The sequence below is a fragment of the Rhamphochromis sp. 'chilingali' genome (assembly GCF_963969265.1).
Source record: "Rhamphochromis sp. 'chilingali' genome assembly, chromosome: 12".
Taxonomy (NCBI): Eukaryota; Metazoa; Chordata; class Actinopteri; order Cichliformes; family Cichlidae; genus Rhamphochromis; species Rhamphochromis sp. 'chilingali'.
In genome coordinates, this window is record NC_137939.1 from 8,562,645 (window position 1) to 8,583,141 (window position 20,497).

At 39.6% G+C, this 20,497-nt stretch overlaps 1 protein-coding gene across 1 annotated transcript in view; it reads right to left on the bottom strand.

Annotated features, from left to right (window-relative positions):
• prkar2aa (protein kinase, cAMP-dependent, regulatory, type II, alpha A) overlaps window positions 1–20,497 on the bottom strand; it is a 46,473-nt gene that overhangs the window by 6,818 nt on the left and 19,158 nt on the right. The window contains exons 3-5 of the mRNA XM_080898717.1: window positions 8,139–8,174; window positions 2,360–2,496; window positions 1,661–1,767 (exon numbers count right to left, since the gene is read on the bottom strand). Of these exons, the coding sequence (XP_080754843.1) occupies window positions 1,661–1,767; window positions 2,360–2,496; window positions 8,139–8,174 (280 nt within the window). The remainder of the gene's footprint in view (window positions 1–1,660; window positions 1,768–2,359; window positions 2,497–8,138; window positions 8,175–20,497) is intronic.

The following is a 20,497-nucleotide window of genomic DNA, read 5'->3' on the forward strand; positions in this document are numbered from 1 at the left end:
CACGTCACTCCTCCCATTATATATTTACTCCTCATCCTTGAGGAGCTCTGAAGGATTTCTAGCCACTTCCTGTCTTAGAGGCTTTAGAACTGACTGTCTATGATTTTGTTAAGTGGACATTTACCATATAGTGACACACACGTCAGCTACACAAACCCATTTAGTTATGCCATTCAGAATCAGCTGACAGCAGAAACAGACCAATCTGTTTAAGCTGATTAATAATATGACACCATAAGGAAAGCAGGAGATGTCTATAATACAAATATGCCTCAGTGACATACGAAAAAGATTAAATGGGAAACAAGCAATGTTGCTTTATCCTATTATCCTCACTGCTTTTCTTTTCTGTTTATCCCTTCGTCTCTCTGTGTGTCCATGTTCACACCCCACCCTGCTCGTGACATTAGCTGCCACCTACACTTTGCACAGGCTAGGAAAAAAACCACAGGATAGTATATGATCAGGCAGGCATGCTGCTCATAAAGGTCACTGCATGTCTCATGTACAGGGAGCACGCTGTGTTTAAAAGTGTGTGTGCAGATGAAACGATAGCACACGAGTGGAACTACACTGCTGTACTGCACTGATATGAGCCATGCCAAGAATGAACTGAGGCCAGGGTGGGACAAACGTTGGCAGGCCACCAGAAACACAGTGTCTGTTCTCTCTTCAGTGGTAGAGGTTAAAAACTGACATCTTGAGGTCAGGCTTTTTTCAGTGCAAGTAATCCCTAAGTCATTCTTAAGTAATCACTTTGGTTAGAGTAATGTAAGCGACAAAGATGCTATATCCTACAAGAGCACTGTACTCTTCGAGATCACCATGGAAACCTTTCAAGTTGCATCTAACATATTTTAAAGTACAAAACTCTTGAAATGAACTTAAAATGTTTGTATTTCACCAAGGCCTGAGAAAGTTAATGCAGCAATCAGCACAACTTCCTGCAGACGAATGAGTAATTATAATTTTCCAAATCACAATGTGTTCATTTTTCCATATTACATATAACGCAGAGGGTATATTTAATGCAAGTCAACTTTAACCTGGCATGTAAAGACCTGTGAACGCACCATGCGTTTACATTAACAATACAGCAGGTGAAATACACAGCTCCACTAATACCATAAACACAGATACACACGCCTGTCAAACCTGAACAATGCACAAACCCAAGCCCAACTGTTATGACCAGCAGTCACAACTTATTTACTGATTTCTAAAAGAACAGCCGTGCTTTTTTAAACTACCTTCTACTCATTTCTTAATTACCATAATATACTTTCTAAGTGATATCACTATGTCAGATCTAGTTTGCAGTTGTTTAGGATGTAATGGAAGGATTTATTGTTTTATACTTTATGAGGCTCATAATTGTCTGACTCTTTTCCATACAGACTGATGCTACATTATGATGCAGGAATATGGCACTGCATTGGTTTAAATAATACAAATGTATATTGTCTGGTCTTTCAGTATAATATAATAACTCAAATATACAAAACAGGAACTCTGGTCATCACCGTCTTTTGCAACAGTTATGCTGTAAAACACCATCACTGGCCTTTTTGCCATCCAGCCTAGCCTAAATAAACAGGCTGTATTTGAATAAACAAACAGTCCCAGTTTTAATGATCTGACACGGGCATCTGCTTCTTACCTCTCTATGACATAGAAGTTGTCTCCATCATGTCCCTGGTCTATGACGTGCTCCTGAGGCTTAACAATCAACTCAAACATAGCGTCCAGCACCTGTGAGAACTGCTCCTTCATACGGGAACAGAAAAAGGATGTCAGCCACAAATGAGGAAGATGAGTAACAGGGAAAATATATTTTGTGTGCGCATGCGCTCGTGCATCAATAATTTCAGTTAGCTTCTGTGTGTGTGTTGCTCCTGAAGGGAGACAAGAAGAAATTTAATTATCCCATCAGGGAAATGGTATTAGAAAATACACAAGGGAAAGGAAGAGGACCATTTTCGAGTCCACAATACAATATTTTTTTTCACAATGTCAGATTTACCCCAACAGCAATTGACTTTAAGAAACATAATTTACCTGTGCTGTTTATGTGACCCAAACGAGTCAGTAATTCATTGCACACACAAACACCACAAGTAGTAATATAGCATTATTTGCATGTAACTCTACTGCACTGTACCCAAGTTAATAATAAATATTGTTTCATGGCCTCACTGACAGGTTTAATGAGGAAGGCATCCCTTCAGGAATCATTCTTTGTTCAACCTTTCTTCCCCCCCCCCCCCCCTTTTTTTTTTTAAATAGTTTTATCCATTGCTAACCATCTGTGTACACATCTCTTCCTGTTTTGTTTTGTTTGTTTGTGTGACTGATTTACTTGATCTAGTGTTTTGAAGAGTAGAATGTCTCGGCAGGCCTCTTGCAGTCTGCAGCGCTGTTCGTCTGTTTTTGGGTGAACCACTCTGGGTTCAGTGTCCTCGTCATCCTCGTCTGGGTTTAATGGTTCCGCACACACTACAGACAAAGAAATCCAGGTAAAAAATACAGTTTTCTACTACTCTTTCTGAGTAAGCATTAAGCCACTTCAACTAAAAAATTAATTACAGTATGGTGCAAAAGTTTGGACCCCATCCCCATTCATTTATATTTTGTTAGGAAAATGGGAAATACATGCAGTGATTTACTGAAACAAGCAAACATACATGGAAATATTCTTCAATACAGCCTGAACTCTCTTATGCAATCTTTCTTGTATTTTTATTTTTTTTTAAGTAGTCTTCAAGGATAGTTCTCCAGGCTTCTTGAAGGACATTCAAAGCTCTTCTTTAGATGTTGGCTAACTTTTGTTCTGTTTTCTGTCAAGATAATCCGACACTGCTTCAATAATGTTCAGGTCCCAAAGCCACTGTGACTGATGGCATTGCACTATGGGATTTTGTATCCAGGGATGCTTTTATTCCCTTGGAAGTCTGTTTGGGATCATTGTCATGCTGAAAGATTAATCTGTTACTAGACACTTTCCAAATAGTATTGTATTGTATGCTGCATCAAAATCTGATGGCATTTTTCGTGACTCTTCATAACTTCTTGTCCATTTTGACAAGACCCAACACCTCTGGCTGAAATGCAGCCCAAAACCACTATTAAGCCTTCACCGTGGTTTAAAGATGGCTGCAAACTCTCACTGCTGCACCTTTTACCTGTATGGGGAACGCTCTCTCAGCCATAGTGAGACACCTCACTCATGTTATCAGAGAACAGGGGTTACGGAATAGAGTAACCTCAAGTTATAAACATACCAAAAACTTGCCTTAAAAATGACAAACCTTGTCAAAAATACACTACTCTGTCCCTTACATTGTAAACTGGTACCGGTAAGCTAATTTACTAAATTAACTTCAAAATGAACCACTCTTAACAGCCCAGAGTCCACTCAACAAAAAGTGTGTATGTAAGATAATTATGTTTGTAAGATAATTCAATTTTATCACATTCTTCTGGACAAGGAAAAACAAACAAATGTTTCTACACACAAGCGTAGGGAAAGAGAGGACCGCAGGACACTGGATTGAGGAAATGACACATGTGCAGCGACATGTTTTGCTACAGTGCATGACAAACACTGACAAGGTAATTTTAGATAGTCACTATTTATCTGTTTCCTCCCTCTCTGTAGAGAGAGACACCACTTCTCACAAAACACATTGATGCCTCCGTGTGTGTGTGTGTGCGCGCAAGAGTAGAGTCTTCTCTTCCAGCAGTCATAACAATGATGTTTGAAGCAGTGTGATCTCTAGAGAGTCAATGTGCTAACTCATTTGTTTCAGTTTGAAGAAATAAAAATGCAAAAGTGTGAGTTTCAGTGCTCTTTAATTCAGAATATGGTAGTTAATTAGGAGTGAGAACACAATCTTAAACAATGAGGCATCACACCCAAGACCCACAAAGGTAATGGACATATTGATCATCCAAATAGGTTATTCCTTACTTTTTCTGCCCCAAAATACAAGTGTTTGGACCAAACGCTGTATTATTAAAAAAGAAAATAATGATGATAAGTGCATTTTTTGATTTAAAGCACAGTTTAAAAGCTCCAAGGCTGAATTTTTTGTTTAACAATTTAAACTACGTCATCAGAAATTCCTTTACTTAGCACGTCCTTGGAAAGCGGCCCTCTCCCCCCCAACTATTTGTTCTTGCATTAGAGCGGACAGAAACTCTGAGCAGATCCTCATATTAACTGCTACAATACAAAACAGGACTCTCATAATATCACTGTACAGAGAGGATATTTTGATTTATAGTGCCAAGCCACAACAAACGATGCCCCATCTTTGTTTAATTAACTTATTTGGAAGTGTTGTCGAACACTGCACTAGACGGCCTGAAAGTGAAATCACGCCTGTTACTAAATGAACCACAGACCAGTGGTTTAATATCACAAAATAATCTAATTATTAAGGAATCCTAATTACAAGACAATGCCAAGAAGGTTTTAGGCAAACATCTTTGTATCTAAATAACAATCTCCTTGTGAAATTAGTCACATATTAAGTTTTGGATGCTACACCTACCTCACCATTTAGAAAAGCAAAGAGTAAATGCTTTTGTGTAACTGTTGGATGACATCATTACACCTTTTCTGGACAGTATTCTACTCCCTTTTCTTCTCTTATTCATTTAAAGGCAGACCACCCCTTTATTTTTAATGAAACACACATAACTCATTTCTTTGGATTTTGGCTGCCTTTTAGATATATTGCAAAATCTGATCGTAGTTTTCTGGGTTCATAATTTCATCAATTTTGACAAGATCCTCAACACCACTGACTGACGTGCAGCTTGAAAAGCATGACAGGGCCTCCACCATGTTTTACAGATGGCTGTAGACATTGTTGAACCTCTTTTTCCTTCTCCATCAATACCAACAGAAATTTTAAACAAAAATTTCAAATTTGGATTCATTACGCCATAAGACCTGTCCCCACTGACTTTCAATCCAGTTCTTGTGAAATTTGGGGATTCGTGGGATATTTGTTCATCTGGTGTAAGTTGTTGTTTGTTTGTGTGTGTGTTTTTTAAGGCCTATAACCTCTTCCTTTATCCTCCACTTCTACAGTTTTCCAAATAGCTCTTCTTTGGGATTTTTTAAAAGATTAAACTTTTTAACTGGAGCAAATTTGTTTTTGCAACAGGCTGTTAGTAACAAATTGCCTCAGGATACAATTGAAAAATGATTGTCTGCTATGTGTAGATACTAGGGGTGCAACGATATTCGTATCGATATTGAACCGTTCGATACAGTGCTTTCGGTTCCGTACGCATATGTATCGAACAATACAACATTTGTAATTTATTTTATCAACTTTCCTTCTGACGATGCTGTCTGTGTTGAGCGCTCAGTGAATCTGCGTTCGACTACTCCGCCTAGGCTGCACTGTCGAGCACAGATCCACTGAGCGCTCAACACAGACAGCATCGTCAGAAGGAAGAGAGCAGGGCAAGCTAGCAAGACAGAAGTTAAGCTCTCCTTGCAACATGGACCTCCCCCACCCTCATTCAGATCTGGCGTTTGGGATTATTTTGGTTTTCATGTGACGTATGACCCTGAAGGTAGGCGAGTCATGGACTAAAGTAAAACAGTATGTTGGATGTGCCATGCAATGCTCAATTACATGGGTGGGAACTAGTGTGTTAGCGCAGTTAGCTCGTTAACGTGTTGGCCGTCTAGCCCCATGCACAGGGCGATCGGCGGTAGCTCGTTAACGGAGATTTGCCGTGTTGTGGCGTTAAGGTCATTTCAACGAGATTAACCTGAAAGCACTAGTGGGAACACAACGAATATGACTGCACATTTACGCCGACATCATCCTAGTGCAAAGACAAGTGGAAGCAGACAAAAACAAGCAAGCATGCTACTAACTTTAGCCGAGTCATTTAGACAGCTGTTAGCACATGATTCTCCTTATGCTGCTGAGAATATAGCCCAGAAGAAGCGGATAGTATAGCTTTTATTTTGGAAAGAGACATTTCTCTGTAATAAACTCTCTTTTCCAAAGATGAGTGATTCCTCAATCAGATACAGGGCTTGCAATATCGCTAGCCCGACGTCCTGGAGCTAGCGATTTTTTCAGTCGGGCTACCAAAATCTATCTCTTCCCTGCCCGTCGGGCTATTGTAGGAAGGAAAAATATATGTCAATGCTTTTGCATTCTTTCAGAAATGTAGCTGGGTAAATATGTCATTGGCATCGGTGAGCCACTGTCAATATGTGACATATTGAAATCGCGTTTGAATTTGCGCTTGTTTTTTTGCTTTCACTTTGCAATCGTGCGAACTGTGTATAGAGAGCGACAGCACTGATCTGTGAGTGATGATAATTTGTGCACCAATTCCTCTGACATCGTCTTATTAATCGTTAGCTTACTATGCAAACATGACAAGTGAAATCTCCCGCAGCAAGCTTAAACATGTGAGAGGTTGATCGCGCAGAGAATCGCTGAGCTTATGTGAGTGCGTGTGTAAAAGCAGCAGGATATATATTTTAGTTCTGCTGAGCCAAATAAGACAGGTCAGGGTGAAGAAGTGACAGCCAAAGAAAAGCTTACCGCAAAACGGAGAAGTTATGACAAATCAGACTATAAGGCAAAAAGAAAGTGCAGCTTTATGGTTTCATGGACAAAAGAATTTCTGTGGCTGCGATATGATGAGCTAAATAACCAGGGCTGCACATAAGTGGTCCGCAGGTGCGCATTCGCTGTCAAAATAAAAAACACGCACAAGGGTTAGGGTTAAATTTAAAAACTGTACTTTTGAGTTAAAATATATATTTATAATTTTAATAAATGACAAATTAGAAAGGCATGAACATTTTATTTTGTATCGAAAAAATATCGAACCGTGACACCAAAGTATCGAACCGAACCGAACCGTGAATTTTGTGTATCGTTGCACCCCTAGTAGATACAGAACTGATTAATTCCTGAGGGATTTCTAGGCAGGAAAAGAGAGAGAGAAAAAAAAAGAAAAGCATCCTGTGTAAAAGGCCAGGTACATACGTTGGACTAAAAATGCGTGAAAAAGCAGCCAAAATCCAAAGAAAACCTTTGAAAGACCTTTAGAAAGAGAACTACTGCTCAAGACTACTTTAAAAATAAAAAAGTGTGGCTCCTCGTAAAATATAAAGAAACAAGGGGAGCTCAAGACTTTTGCAAAGGACTGTATATCACAACCAAAATGCCAAAAAAATAAAAAAATGAAGCCATCATTGAATATACATACAAATGCCTGAAAAAGAAAACTACAAACATGGGCCTTCGTTTCTGAAGAATCTTTGCAGTGACATCTCTGGGAAACATGACAAGCAGCACAGTGACGCTCCATCTTTGTTGTTATATTAAAGCAATTCTTCCTCATGGATCAGAAGGGATCATCGTGTCTTACAACATTACCACAACAAAGGTTGTGGCACCACACAGTATCTTTGTCAACAAAGAATATTTGAACAGTTTTGTTTACCAAATCATAGCAACAAGGACCTCTGGGCAGCAAAATGTCATTGTTCTAAATTAGCTTTTAAAAAAAGAAAAGAAAAAACAAAGAAAATAAAGTTGCTAAAATGTGCACTTTCTGTTAAAATGTGCAATTTCTCCAAGGAAACCATAAGACTGGGGTAAAGACAGGAGGTCAGTAATGATAAAAAGGCAGTGCAGATAAACATCAGGGGACACACCCAGAGCCTAATCAAAGTGCAGCGCTCTGTGACGGCTGACGACATTCAGCCACTCGTGTAAACACTACAGAAGTATGACGGAGCGTGAGAAAACAAGAGCACAGCGCACACCAAACCACAGACGCTAAAGCACAGAAACAGAGACGAGGCAGACACACAAGACCCAAAACACACCACAGTGAAGCTTCTTAACACTGTTGTACATTTGTGACGTGCACAAATACAGTGATTACCCCCCCCAAAAAATGCCTAAACACAGTTCTACTGCAAAAGCAGATACTAATCAGCCCCACAGGCACGCACACACACAAATAAACTGTTGGTAAGCTGTTTTGGCAGTGATGTATGTAATGTCGCCAATGGTGTGGTTTACACTTGGGGGACATGACGTCAAACACACACAAACACACGCCGGTGAACTTACCCGACACTCTCCTGTTGAATCTGCTTGGTGGTGGAGCTGTGAACAGACAGAAAGAAAGAATTCTGTTTTAATGTGGTGACATTTAATACAATTTCATGATTATATGGAAGAATAAAAAAATCCATATAACTATTGTGTGCTCTGAATAGACGGTGTTCATAATTGAAGGAGATTGGACAAAAGGTAGACAGACAGAAATAATGAGACTAAAAGTGGGACACAATCAGAGATGCAGGTGGGCAAGAAGATTTAGAGAGAAACCAAGTCCAACCAGGAGAGATTTAGAGATAAGAGAACGCCACAAAGAGCATTTTCAGATTAGCACAGTTATCAGTCTCTTTATACACATTAATGAGCAGTGACTAAAGACACACACACACACACACACACACACACACACATACACACACACACTTTCCCTGAGCTGAAGAGATGCATTTTTTCATGACTACAAAGTGGAAAAATAAAACAAAAGTTGATCACAAAAACAAAATAGAGATATGAATATGCAACAAATAACTTAATAAGGAAGTCTCAGATGCATGTTTACAAGTAAAGCATATCCAACTATTCGTACGTCTAATGAAGGTTATGCTGGAATAAAATCTAGCTGACAGATCACATTACATGTAATAATCATTTGGTTGCCTAAATAAGCAACACAATTTCAAATTCAGCTTTCAAGGACTCAAAACAGCATGCACCTCCACTACCAGTATGTAACGGTAATCGCTGCAGATCAATGCAATGTGATGAAGAAAAAACAAAATATGAGGCGGCATGTTGCGTTTTTCTGAGTTCTGCTCATCCTAGATTCGGCAATAAAAAAAATCAATGTATTCCTGAAACCCAAGCTATCACATTGTACTCTGTACAAACTAAACAAACACTGAGCCAAATGTTGGTCAATGTATTTACATTAATAACTGCATATTCACAGAGATGCTTATCAACTTGCGTCATGTTCATACAAGTGGATGGAGTGCACTATGAACTCAGATTACAATACAGTTTCAGATGTGGTGACATGTGTAAAATAAAGTGGAACAACCCTTCTTTTATTACACTGCCCTATAATTTATAAATAAGAGCAATCATGAAAAAGTCCCCTTATGGTGTCAATCATGATACAAGGAGCAATAAAACAAGAAATGGACTTTGCCTTCAGTCTTGATTAAAACACCTAGTAAAGGCCTTTCTCCTTAGGGACACCAATAAACTTGCATGTATTAATACTGAACTTTTTATCATGCTACAAACGAGCTATCCACAGTGCATACCAGACATGAAAAGTAGGGCTGTAGTCTTAGAGTTAACTGGGTGAGACTACAGCCTGAAACTGGTCTAGTTCTGCGAGTGTAAGCTGACCATTTGGGCATGGAGCAGCTACACTCACTGCTGGTGCTGCCCCTTTTTGTTGTTTTGGGTTTTTTTTCCCCCAGACTTTTCCCAGCTGAGCCACAGGAATACTTGCCAGGAAGCCATCCTTTTGCTCACAATCTTTTCTCCTGGCTTTATGGCCTCTCAAGATCAAGGACCGGTGAGGCCCTGTGGCAAAGAAATTATTAACAGGTCAATGAGCTCTTCAAAGGAAATAAAACAGCTTTAACATTTCTAGCCGTTATTATTCAGAGTTTGGACAATAACACATTAATTTCCTGTGTTACTTTGATAGTTGATTATACAGGAGCTGGCTTTAGCCAATGTTAGTAACTAGAGCAGGGCGATATGGCCAAAAATTATTTATCACGATATATATTTGAAAATTTGCGATAACGATATAACCGATGATATAATTGATGCGAGACAAAATACAACTCCACAACATTACTAGCGCAAAAAGACAACCTTCCATTTATTTTCACGTAAACAAGAAGCTGGTTTTTATGTACATTAAAGCTTTATAAAAATGTAACAGTGCAAATGCAAATTCCTTGCTGAAAGTTTAACCCAAAGGCATTTCCAGTAGAAATGGGCTGACATATCCTGAGCATAACCATGTATAATATCCACTGAAGTTAAAAAGAGGTGCTTTGCAACATTAAACTGCAGTGTGCAGTATGCATTTTTCGGACCATAAGGTACACGGGATTATAAGGCACATTAAGCGAAACAAAGCAGTCAGATAAATCAAACTTTATTAAACTCATTCTTCTTGCTTCCTCCACTTCTGTACCATTGATTCATTAATGTTGAATTCTCTGGCAGCTGAGCTATTCCCATGTTGTTGCAGTATATTAATGACTAACCTCGTATTGTGGACGGATTATCTCAGTTGTTCTCCTGACTGAAGTTTGGTCCGTTTACAGCATCCTGCCATGCGATTGCATTTGTCTCTAACCATGAAGAACCTTCACGTTAACTTTTATAAGTGGAAAAGTGTTAGTGTTCGTCCTCCAGCTTCACTGTTTATGTTATGCTAACATAGCTGTGTTGCTAGCGATCACGTAGCACATCATTATATACCAGCTAGCCCAACTTCAGTAACCCTACAAACGTCACTGCTGTTTAGTTTCCTGTCTTCATTTATGTTGGAAGTGATAGCAGAGCTGTACGTTTGAATTTTTTCAGAAATCTCTCAGTCAGAACATGCTATATCATGCTTAGGTAACTAGCGAAACTAGCGAGCTAACTTCCGCTAGCTTCCTGCTAACTTCTAACTCCGTTAAATGTAATAACTTTTGTTTTCATGGATGCCTGGAAGTTAAACTTTATAGTTACACCTGGTAAAGCAGCAATGCTGATCGTTTTATTAAAGATCAAAGAATTTAGACAGTTTTCAACTCTCAGTGATGCTGCAGTGTTGTTTGACCTGAAGTCAAATATACGGAGTTTGGGACCCAGATTACTCCCAGATTTAAGAGCATCTTAGTCCGACAAACACGACAATAACAACGGCCGCTTGCATGTTCTGCAAAAAAATGTGCTTTGTTGTGTATCTGACGGACAAACACCAAACCAGTTCCACATCACGGAAGTTGCACCATTTTTACAAACCAACAATCGGCCATGTGCGTATGAAAACAAAGGCACTGCGCATGCGCGTTTTACTCCCATTCTATCGCGATATTTCATTTTCCTATCGTTGCCTAACATTATACCGGTATTACCGTGAACGGTATAATATGGCCCAGCCCTATTAGTAACAACATTAAACCCAAACACAGGAAAAACATCCTACCTAAATCAGGGAATGTTTCCTGGAAATGTTTCAACAACAACTATAATCAAGTTTAATATGTGGTCATGATTTCAAGTCCTGCGCACTTGACAAAAGAAAATTTTCAGAGCTATGGCAGCCCGGAAGAACACAGCTGGGTATAAATAGATAGCAGTGTAGATGAGAGCATATGTACAGTGAAACAATGTCTCAGCAGTGTGTGTGTGTGTGTGTGTGTGTGTGTGTGTGTGTGTGTGTGTGTGTGTGTGTGTGTGTGTGTGTGTGTGTTATGGCTGGGAAGTATATCTACTTTAGTGCATTGATAGGTTTTCAAATGAGATACAAAATGAGACAATATCACTTCTACCTAGAGCTGGGCGATATGAGATTTTTTCATATCACGATATGTTTTTTTCATTTCAGGCGATAACGATATCTATCACGATATAAGCCAAATAACTATATTTGTAAGATTTAAATGTGCCGTTGCTCACAAGTAAAATGTGAAATAATCAGCAGCTTGTTTTTATTTAAATATTTATTTCCCATAATAAGTTCAACAGGGTAGATGTACTTAAGGAACATGAGACTTTTTCAGATAAATAAAGGCAAATATTGCAAACTACACAAAAGGCAGCCGCTAAAGCGTTTAAGTTTCAAAATAGAACAAACGAAACAGACTAAATTGTCAATTCCACTTAGAAACAAAGTATTAATTCTAAAAATAAATCTTAGTTTGTTTTACAGAAGAACAGACAAAACTGACTAACTTTTGTCAATATCAAATAAACTGAGAACTAAAAGGAAATTCTCAATCTCTCCTTGTTGTATAGCTTAGCTTTTCAAACAGTTTTAACAGTTACTTTAGTCTGACAAAAGCCGAATGACGAATTAGCGCTTCCAGTCAGAGACCGAGGCTACGTCCACACGTACACGGGTATTTTTGAAAACGGAGATTTTCCGTTTTCGTTTTAAAAAATAATCCCGTTCACACGTAAAGGCAGGAAAACGGTGCTATGAACATGCCAAAGCAGCAGGTGGCGCTAGATTCCTAACCGTGCAGAAATATTGGCCAATCAGAAGTCTAGAAGCCTCGGTGGGAAAAAGTAAACAAAGCTGGGGCATAGAAGCAGAACCGAGTCGTATGTGTGGACCGACAGTAACTGTGTGTATATGTAAGCATTTAAACACTGCAGAGAGTAGAATTAACAGTAACAGTATTGTAGAAATTCATTTCACCGAAACAATAACGCGGCGCACAGTGTGACGCATGCACCAGTTTATTGTATTTCCAGACTTGCTTTCGGCACAATTTACAGTGCACGCTACTCTGTTTTTTGTCAGACTTGAAATAGCCGAAATACCGTCACACTACGGAACTTCTATGGCTCTTCCGTTCGACAATCTCTCCGGCATTGGAACCATCATCTGTTTTCTCTTCGGTCACGCTCGGTTGATTTTTCTAGTCGGTACACTCATTTCCTCCATTACCCGCTGGCTGCTTCCCAAACAAACACACGTGCGGCTTGGCACTTGTGCTGTATGTAACAAGTCACGCGACGTGAAGCTGTGGCTGTGATTGGTTCGGCTCTGCGCTACTTAATTTGAATCGGCCGACCTTTTTTTTTTTTTTTTTTTTTTTAAGAGGACAAGAGCGGCGAGGTCTATCGCGATAGCTTAATTTCTCTATCGAGTAAAAGTTATATCGCGATAGATATCGTTATCGTTCTATCGCCCAGCTCTACTTCTACCTGGACAAACTAAAGTTGGTTACATAATGTGTTTCTTCGGTAAAGCCAGTGCAACAGCTGTGCCCTCGAGTTTGTATGTGATTGTGAGTATTTAAGTCTGTGTGCAACATGGCCTTCATTTACGCACGCAGAGGGTAAGTTTGAGGTTCTAAACACCTGCTTTCTAGCAGTGGGCTGTTACAAGCCAGCGTGGGTATGGTTCACGGCTGAAATACAGATACACACACACACACAGCATGTGTCTATTGCTACCTTATTACCATCCTGTCAGAGCAAATTAGATCTGGACTGTGAAGACAGGAGCTTGGGGAAAACTCACATACACACACCACTTTACTGCAGTCATCTGGGGATATGGAGAGGGTTTAACAATGCCTGCTCTCTCTGGAGATCAGGCTTACTTTGGCTCAACAGATAAAGCCATAGAGGGGTCCTAGTTAATAGTACACTGACATCTGTGTCACATCCAAGAGTAAATGATACACAAGTGTGCGTGTGTGTGTGTGTGTGTTAGCTCTCACATATATACCAGATAGTCAGGTTCTTGTGATCTCCTTTACTTGAAATCTGGATCTGCCTGCTTGCATGTTCAGTTTTAATGCCATGCATGAGTAAAACAGTGTCGGAGCCTCCCATAAAAGTTACAAGCCCAACAGAAGCAGTCCTTGGCAGATTGTGATTTAACCATTCAAATAAAAGCAAAAACCTAGCTCTTGAAGAGGCTCTACACAAAGTAGAGGCAGATAATCTTGTGTTTTCTCATAAAACTGGGTGGGTAATGTTAATGAACATTAGCCAAAACAGGAAGTAGATTAATTTTCATTTTGCCAACACTAATACATGAAGGGGGGGGGGGGGGGGTGTAAAATAGCACTTTGACAAACCAATGTTTGTCTAAGAAACAAAACAAAAACACCCCACAAATGGCTCATAAATACAGATAAAAAAAAAAAAATCCAAAAGTAGTCTTTTTTTATCTACAAAAGGGTCACTGTTTTGTTTATCACATGAGCAGTCAGTGGTGACACACAATTACACTGATATCCTATTTCACTTATTTAACAGGGAGCCTAATATATTTCATGTGAAATTAGAAAAAAATCTCAGTCCGGGCACCTAACTTATGTCTTACAGTAGTGATGTCAATATGGCTTCATAAATGCACACTGTTTTCTGTATTGGTAATTACTGTGATGAGCTTTAAAAACATCTTCTTATTGATTTTTACAAGCTACAATGGGAAAGTCTAACAACACTCTGACTTCAGATGCGTCGTCATGCAACCAAAGTCAACAAGTCTTAGCTTCACAGAGAGCAGTAGTATACTTTTGCCCTTTTTTCACATGTTTAGTTGTTCCTCCACCTCTTTCACTGGAAATCATGTCCATAAGAAATGTGGTCAGCACACATCACTCGAGGTGAAGCCTGCAGAAAAGCAAGGCTGGAAAACAACCCACCCATTAGTTCAGGGTTAAAATTAAATGGTCTATCACTGACTGTAAGTGTTCTTGAATAAACTAGAATACTGTTTTCTATAACTAACAAGATGAATATGTGCTGTAGTTAACTTGGACATCAATGCTAAAATACATAACAATGTACTATGCCTTTAACACACATGCACATAGCACTAACATTCTTCCATCAGTGACCTCAGGTTCACCTGCTCATTCATCTATCAGCCCTTCCATAAGAGCTTGGTAGGTCTGAAGATATACAATTTGTGATACACTGAACGAAAAACATAACATAAGCTGGTTTCTTAAAAGAGGTGCATTGAGAAAAATCCCGACACCACCTGGGAAGATTTAACTTCAGCTTAACCTAATTTTTACCCTTTCCCAAACACACTTTTCTCTCCCTTCAACACAATCCCCATTTCCCTTAAGCGCTACCATTCACCCACCAACAGGGAGGACGCATTCCAAACTGCTTAAAATGATTTGTTTTGATCCGACTCAAACTCACGAACAGGTCAGATCGCTGCAGGTACCGCAGGCAAGAGGCACAAAGACGAGAGAGGAAAAAATATATATATATTCTCACACAGAATTTAAGATCCACACATAGACCACAAAAGGCCATGCTTGGAAACACTGATGTACTTTGTTCAGCAAAAAGCTGCAATAATGCCCACCTCACTGCTCTTTGACTGAATATATGCAGACAATACTTTGTTTTACGGCTGTTGTCTGTACTTTTGCCCTTTACATTTAAAGCACACACTGATTTCCGGACCACTGTTGCTTAGGTTTCACGTTCCTTTATATGGTCTATCTAAAAGACTAACTAATCACATATTTTACAAGTTAATACTGTCCTCCTCCGTGATTTTACTGTATCCTCAAATGGTGCCTAAATTCTTTTGGGTTTTTTGGTGTTTTTTTATTTGAATGCAAAAGATTGATTCCCTCTTCTTAGAGTCCAGAAGTTTTCAAAGGCTCATCTAGTTTCTTTTGGGCAGAGACAAGTCCATAAGAATTGCTTTTAACCTCCTAAGACTCGAACTCTTCCATGGCATGCATTTTTAATTTCTCTTTGATATTTGGGCATATTGGGACCCGATGAATATAAAAACAAAGAATTACCAGATTTTTTTTTAAACCAGATTTTTGTTTCTAAAAAAAAAATAAATTAATTAAAAAAAAAAAAAAAAAAAAAAAAAAAAAAGAGCGCCATATGAGGACATTCGTTTAAAATTTCGATAGAACAGTGGCAGTATAATGTCCTCGTAAGTGGATATCAGGCCCTTGTAGAGCTAAATTTAGTATTTTGGTCTAAATAACCCAAAATGTGATGTCCACATATGTGGACACCAGGTCCTAGGAGGTTAAGTTCCCGTTGGTTGTCTGTGTCCCCTGATTGTAGGCAGCATACTGCTTGATTCCATATAACACTAAGGGCTCTGATATATTTAGCGCTGCCCTGGGATTACTGCTGCTGTGATACTGCAACCATATTTCAGTGCTGCCATGAAGGTTGCACTGAAATGACAGTGGTATGAGGAGCTACACCCGCAGGATCTTATCACAAACTGCTGATCTGCAGCAGTTCACATAAGTGATGATCACTGCACTGGCGATCTGCTGCTGCACTGTGTTTACTTCAGAACAGACCATTTTAATGCGATATAAAGTCTGGGCAGTGACGTGAACAGTGAGATGACTTTTCTCTGGTCCTGTGGTTTTTTAGAGCTATGCACTTCACCACCATGTGTGTCAAACTGCAACCAAAGTCAACAAACGAAACAGCAAGTAGACGTGGATCTTTCAGGGTGATTTAGGTGCAGTGTTGAGGTGAGAAACAATTGTGCTGCAGAAATCTTTTCAGCCCCACCCCCAAAAAATCTGAAAAGTAGATCTCTAATATTTAAAAATAAATCTACTCTAAAAACCCATTGACTCTGGTCTGATGACTTTGCTGATCAAGTGTTCCAGTGTAGCCAGTAGATGTTTGGATAATTTTCAAATGTCCATGCTAATGGCTAAAAAAAAAAAAGTATATCTAAACCTTAACTGTAAAATAGTTTGTTTACAATAGTCAGTTTAAAAGTGATTTGGGTACTGTCACTCTGCAGAGTCCTCTGTTAAAAGGATGTAGATATAATAAAATTGTGTGTGCACATGCTTTTATGCATTTCCAGTGTGTGGGTGCATAAGGCTGCGCATGCAAAGCGTGAAGTGCTCTCCCTGCAGTCATGTGGCTGAGGGGGTTGGGGGCGGGGTAGGGTGGTGGTGGTGGCGGTACCAAGTGTACGCCTGAAGTTGCCTTGGCAACCTAACACAAAGAAGATCTCATTGCCATAACAACACAACCCCCTTCACAATCTCCCCCCCCCCCCCACACACACACACCCACCCCACCCCCAAACAATCCAGCTCGTAACAAGTAGAAGAGCACCCCCCTCCTCATGTTTTTTCCATTTCTCTCCATCCCTCCCTATACTCCCACGCACAGCTATAACAGCATTAACAGATGGAGGGAAGAGTAAAATAGAGAGGGGACCACAGAGGAAGAAACAAAAACACCAGAAGGGGTGATAGAGTGATTCTGACTGTGGAGGGGGAAACAAAGTGAAGGAAAAAAAAGAAAAAAAAGACTATAAAATGCCTTGATAGCATTTGATGAGTGATGACTATTGAGCTACCTTGTATGACTATCAATACAGAAAAGGAAAAAAGGAAGGAAAAAAAAGAGAGCACCCTGACTTGAGACTGTGCATAAATACAGGAAGTGGGCAAACTGATATGACAGGGGGAGGGAGAGAGAGAGATTCCCTGCTTGGTGTTTTCTATCGATTTCCCTTGCAACCTTTCTCAGTGTGTAACTGTCTGCTCAGCCCATCAATACATCATTCAGTTAGCTGGAGGAGACCAAATGAGGTATTTAGCCACAAGATGCTTCAAATTCCAATTCTGCAATGTTTGCTTCAACAACAGGCCTACTAGGTGATGACGCTAATAAGACTGACAAGTTTGAGAGGTACAGTTGAAGAAAACACAAAAGACAGATCTGCTACAGTTAACAAGGAATAAATGAGCCCCAACTTAAACTAAGGAAGCAGCGCTGGCTTTCAAAGCGTAGTGCTACAAGAAAAAAAGTGAAAAGTTTGGATTTGTCTGGTAATAGCTGCTCACACCTCCTAGTTTCCGTTTAACCACTCTTCCTGGAATAGTAACACTGAAATGGAGGAAATTTTTGGCTTTTAAAAGACCGGGTCAGTCCATTACATTAGCCATCCTGGCAGAGAGTCAAACACCATTTAGAGTCTTCAATCTATTAAACAGAATGAGTCTGGCAGAATAAAATAGTGATGGGGACTTAGGGCTGTTCGATATAACGATATATATCAGATGACGATGTAAAAACGTCTATCGTTTCATTTTACGCTATTGTTTGTTTCGTGGTGTCGCAAAATAAACTGTTTACAGCAATATTTTTTCATTATTTTGATGTCACTGTAGTGGCTATATTAATTTCTTCAAGTTCTCTCTTTCTCTTCTATTTAATGTAACCAGTGTTGGGTAAGTTGCTTTAAATTAGTAACTTAGTTACATTACTAGTTACTTCTATCAAAAGTAACTCAGTTACTTCAAGTTACTCGTTACTTTCAGAGTAACTAGTTACTAGGGAAAGTAACTTTGGTTTTACTCAGAATTCTCTTGTTAATGTGTTGCTTCCGTAACTGGATACCCAGCAAGATTGCCAGTCTTTTAGCTTGCTTACTTGCCACAAGTGCACTGTGCCACCTACCAATAGAAAGGAAAAAATTATGTGCACATTTCCACGAGAGAAATCCCACACCTGATTCTATCCTAGCCTGCTTTTTACATCCAACACAAAGACTGCAGTCGTGGTGCTTTCGATTGTACTCAGAACTCGGAAATTCTGCCTTCTGAATAGGAAGATGTAGGTAACACCAGACTGCATATGAGCTGCATACAGAGCTGGACTGGGACAAAAAAAAAAATTGTCCCGGGCATTTTGACTAGAGACCGGCCCACCATTATAGGAAAAATCATAAAGCCTTTGAATGAAAATAAACACTGTTGTGACAGTGATGTACACTGTTCTGATGGTATATATGTATCAATCAATTGTTTGTTGTAAGACTCAGATAATTATTTTTTTAAAAGTGACATTTTAAATGAGAATAAGAAAGTATTTCCTTGTGCCCCCCTTTCCCTTTTAATTCCCTACATGGACCTCTGGCAGCACTTTGCTAGACCCGCCCCTGCACAGTTACCAGCTGTCAGCTACGTAGAAAAGGATCCTGGTGTTATTTGTCTCTCAGAAACAGTTCATAACTTCTCTTCAACTCATTCATGTTAACTAAAAGGTAAACCTGTTTCTCCATCACAGCTCTGATGATTCAGTAAGGACATCTCCTGGTTTCATCTTCATGTTTCCCTCTCACCACATATCCAAACCGACATAATGACCAGCAGCTTTTACAGCTGTGGCTCCAGCAAACATCAGCTGATACTAGAAATTAATATTAAATAAATTCTAACAACAGCTGATCAAGCTTAAAAGTGCTGCTGTTGTTTACCGCGACATCCGCTGGTTTCCTCTTTCTGGCGCAAAGTGGGCGATAAATAAACAAGAGAGAAAAGCCGATCAGCTGATCATTGATCAGTTTCATGATTGAAGTAGAAACAGCAGAGGGAGGGGGAGAGAATGAGAGGAGAAGAGGCAGCTGTGCAGCAAAGACATAGAATAACTCCAGCTTTGTGTCTTTTTCATTGTAGCTGAAGTCTGGGACAAACTGCGTTCCTTCTCAGCTCAACACGAAATGCATAATATTTTCTCTGAATGAGATGATTCCGTTTTTTACGGGACAGTTGGCAACTCTACTAATTAACCTTATGAACAAAATAAAGTTCAACATCAGTAACATAGCACCCACCCAGCTGTATAGAAACTCCGTCATGCTAGCTAGCACGCAGTACGAAAAAGTCAGCATAACGAAAATAAACTCCACCTAAACTTGGTTCATATCTGACCCAGATGGACTGCAGATTATAACTTCTTACCTGAAGTTCAGTTCACCTGACACTCTCGGACCAGCGGCCGCTTCAGGTCTCTCCTCTTGCCTCCCTTTTCCTTCATCCACCTGCTGGCCTCCACCACTTGCTAATGTTATTGAATCTGTGGAAGCTCCGCAATAGCCACCACACGAAGTAACGAATAACGAGCCTATCTAAATCCCAGTAACGAGTAACGCGTTCCTGGTTTTGGCATAATAACTAGTTACCGTGTTCGTTACCACAATAATAACGTAGTTACTGTAACGCGTTACTTAATAACGCATTAGTCCCAACACTGAATATAACCACACTACAGACAGACAAGTGTTTGTTTTTATGCGTTGTCATTAGCAACAACAACGGTAAAACCACCGCGTGTTCACTTGTTCCACGTAAACCTTTCACAATAAAGCTCAAAATCTTGTTGAGACTTTTCAAAATAAACTGATTCACGTGAAAGATGCAGAGTGTTTACGGATGAGAAGCAAAAATGAGCCATCAGGTGCTAAAAAATAAACCTTGGACTCAAATGTTAGAACAGGCTTTTCCCCGCAGCACGCTGTGTAATAAATACTCAAAGAAAACGGCGGCCGTTACAACCTATGTCTAAAAATGTATAGTTTCATGCATCAGTTAAAACACTCGACTTCAGGTTTGTGACACCCAGCTGGAAACACTTCACGCAAGTCGAGCTGCCCGAGATTCACAGAATTTACAGAAAATGTTACATTTTTGTGATTTATACCGTTATCGGACGATAGATGTCTTAATATCGGGATATGAGATTTTGGACATATCGCACAGCCCTACGGGGACTTGATCGTGCTTGGCATGTATGTGCTGCTGGCAATTTTTCAGAACAACACTGAAAATAGACTATGTGTGACTATTTGACACCCTCTATTAAATTAAGAAAAT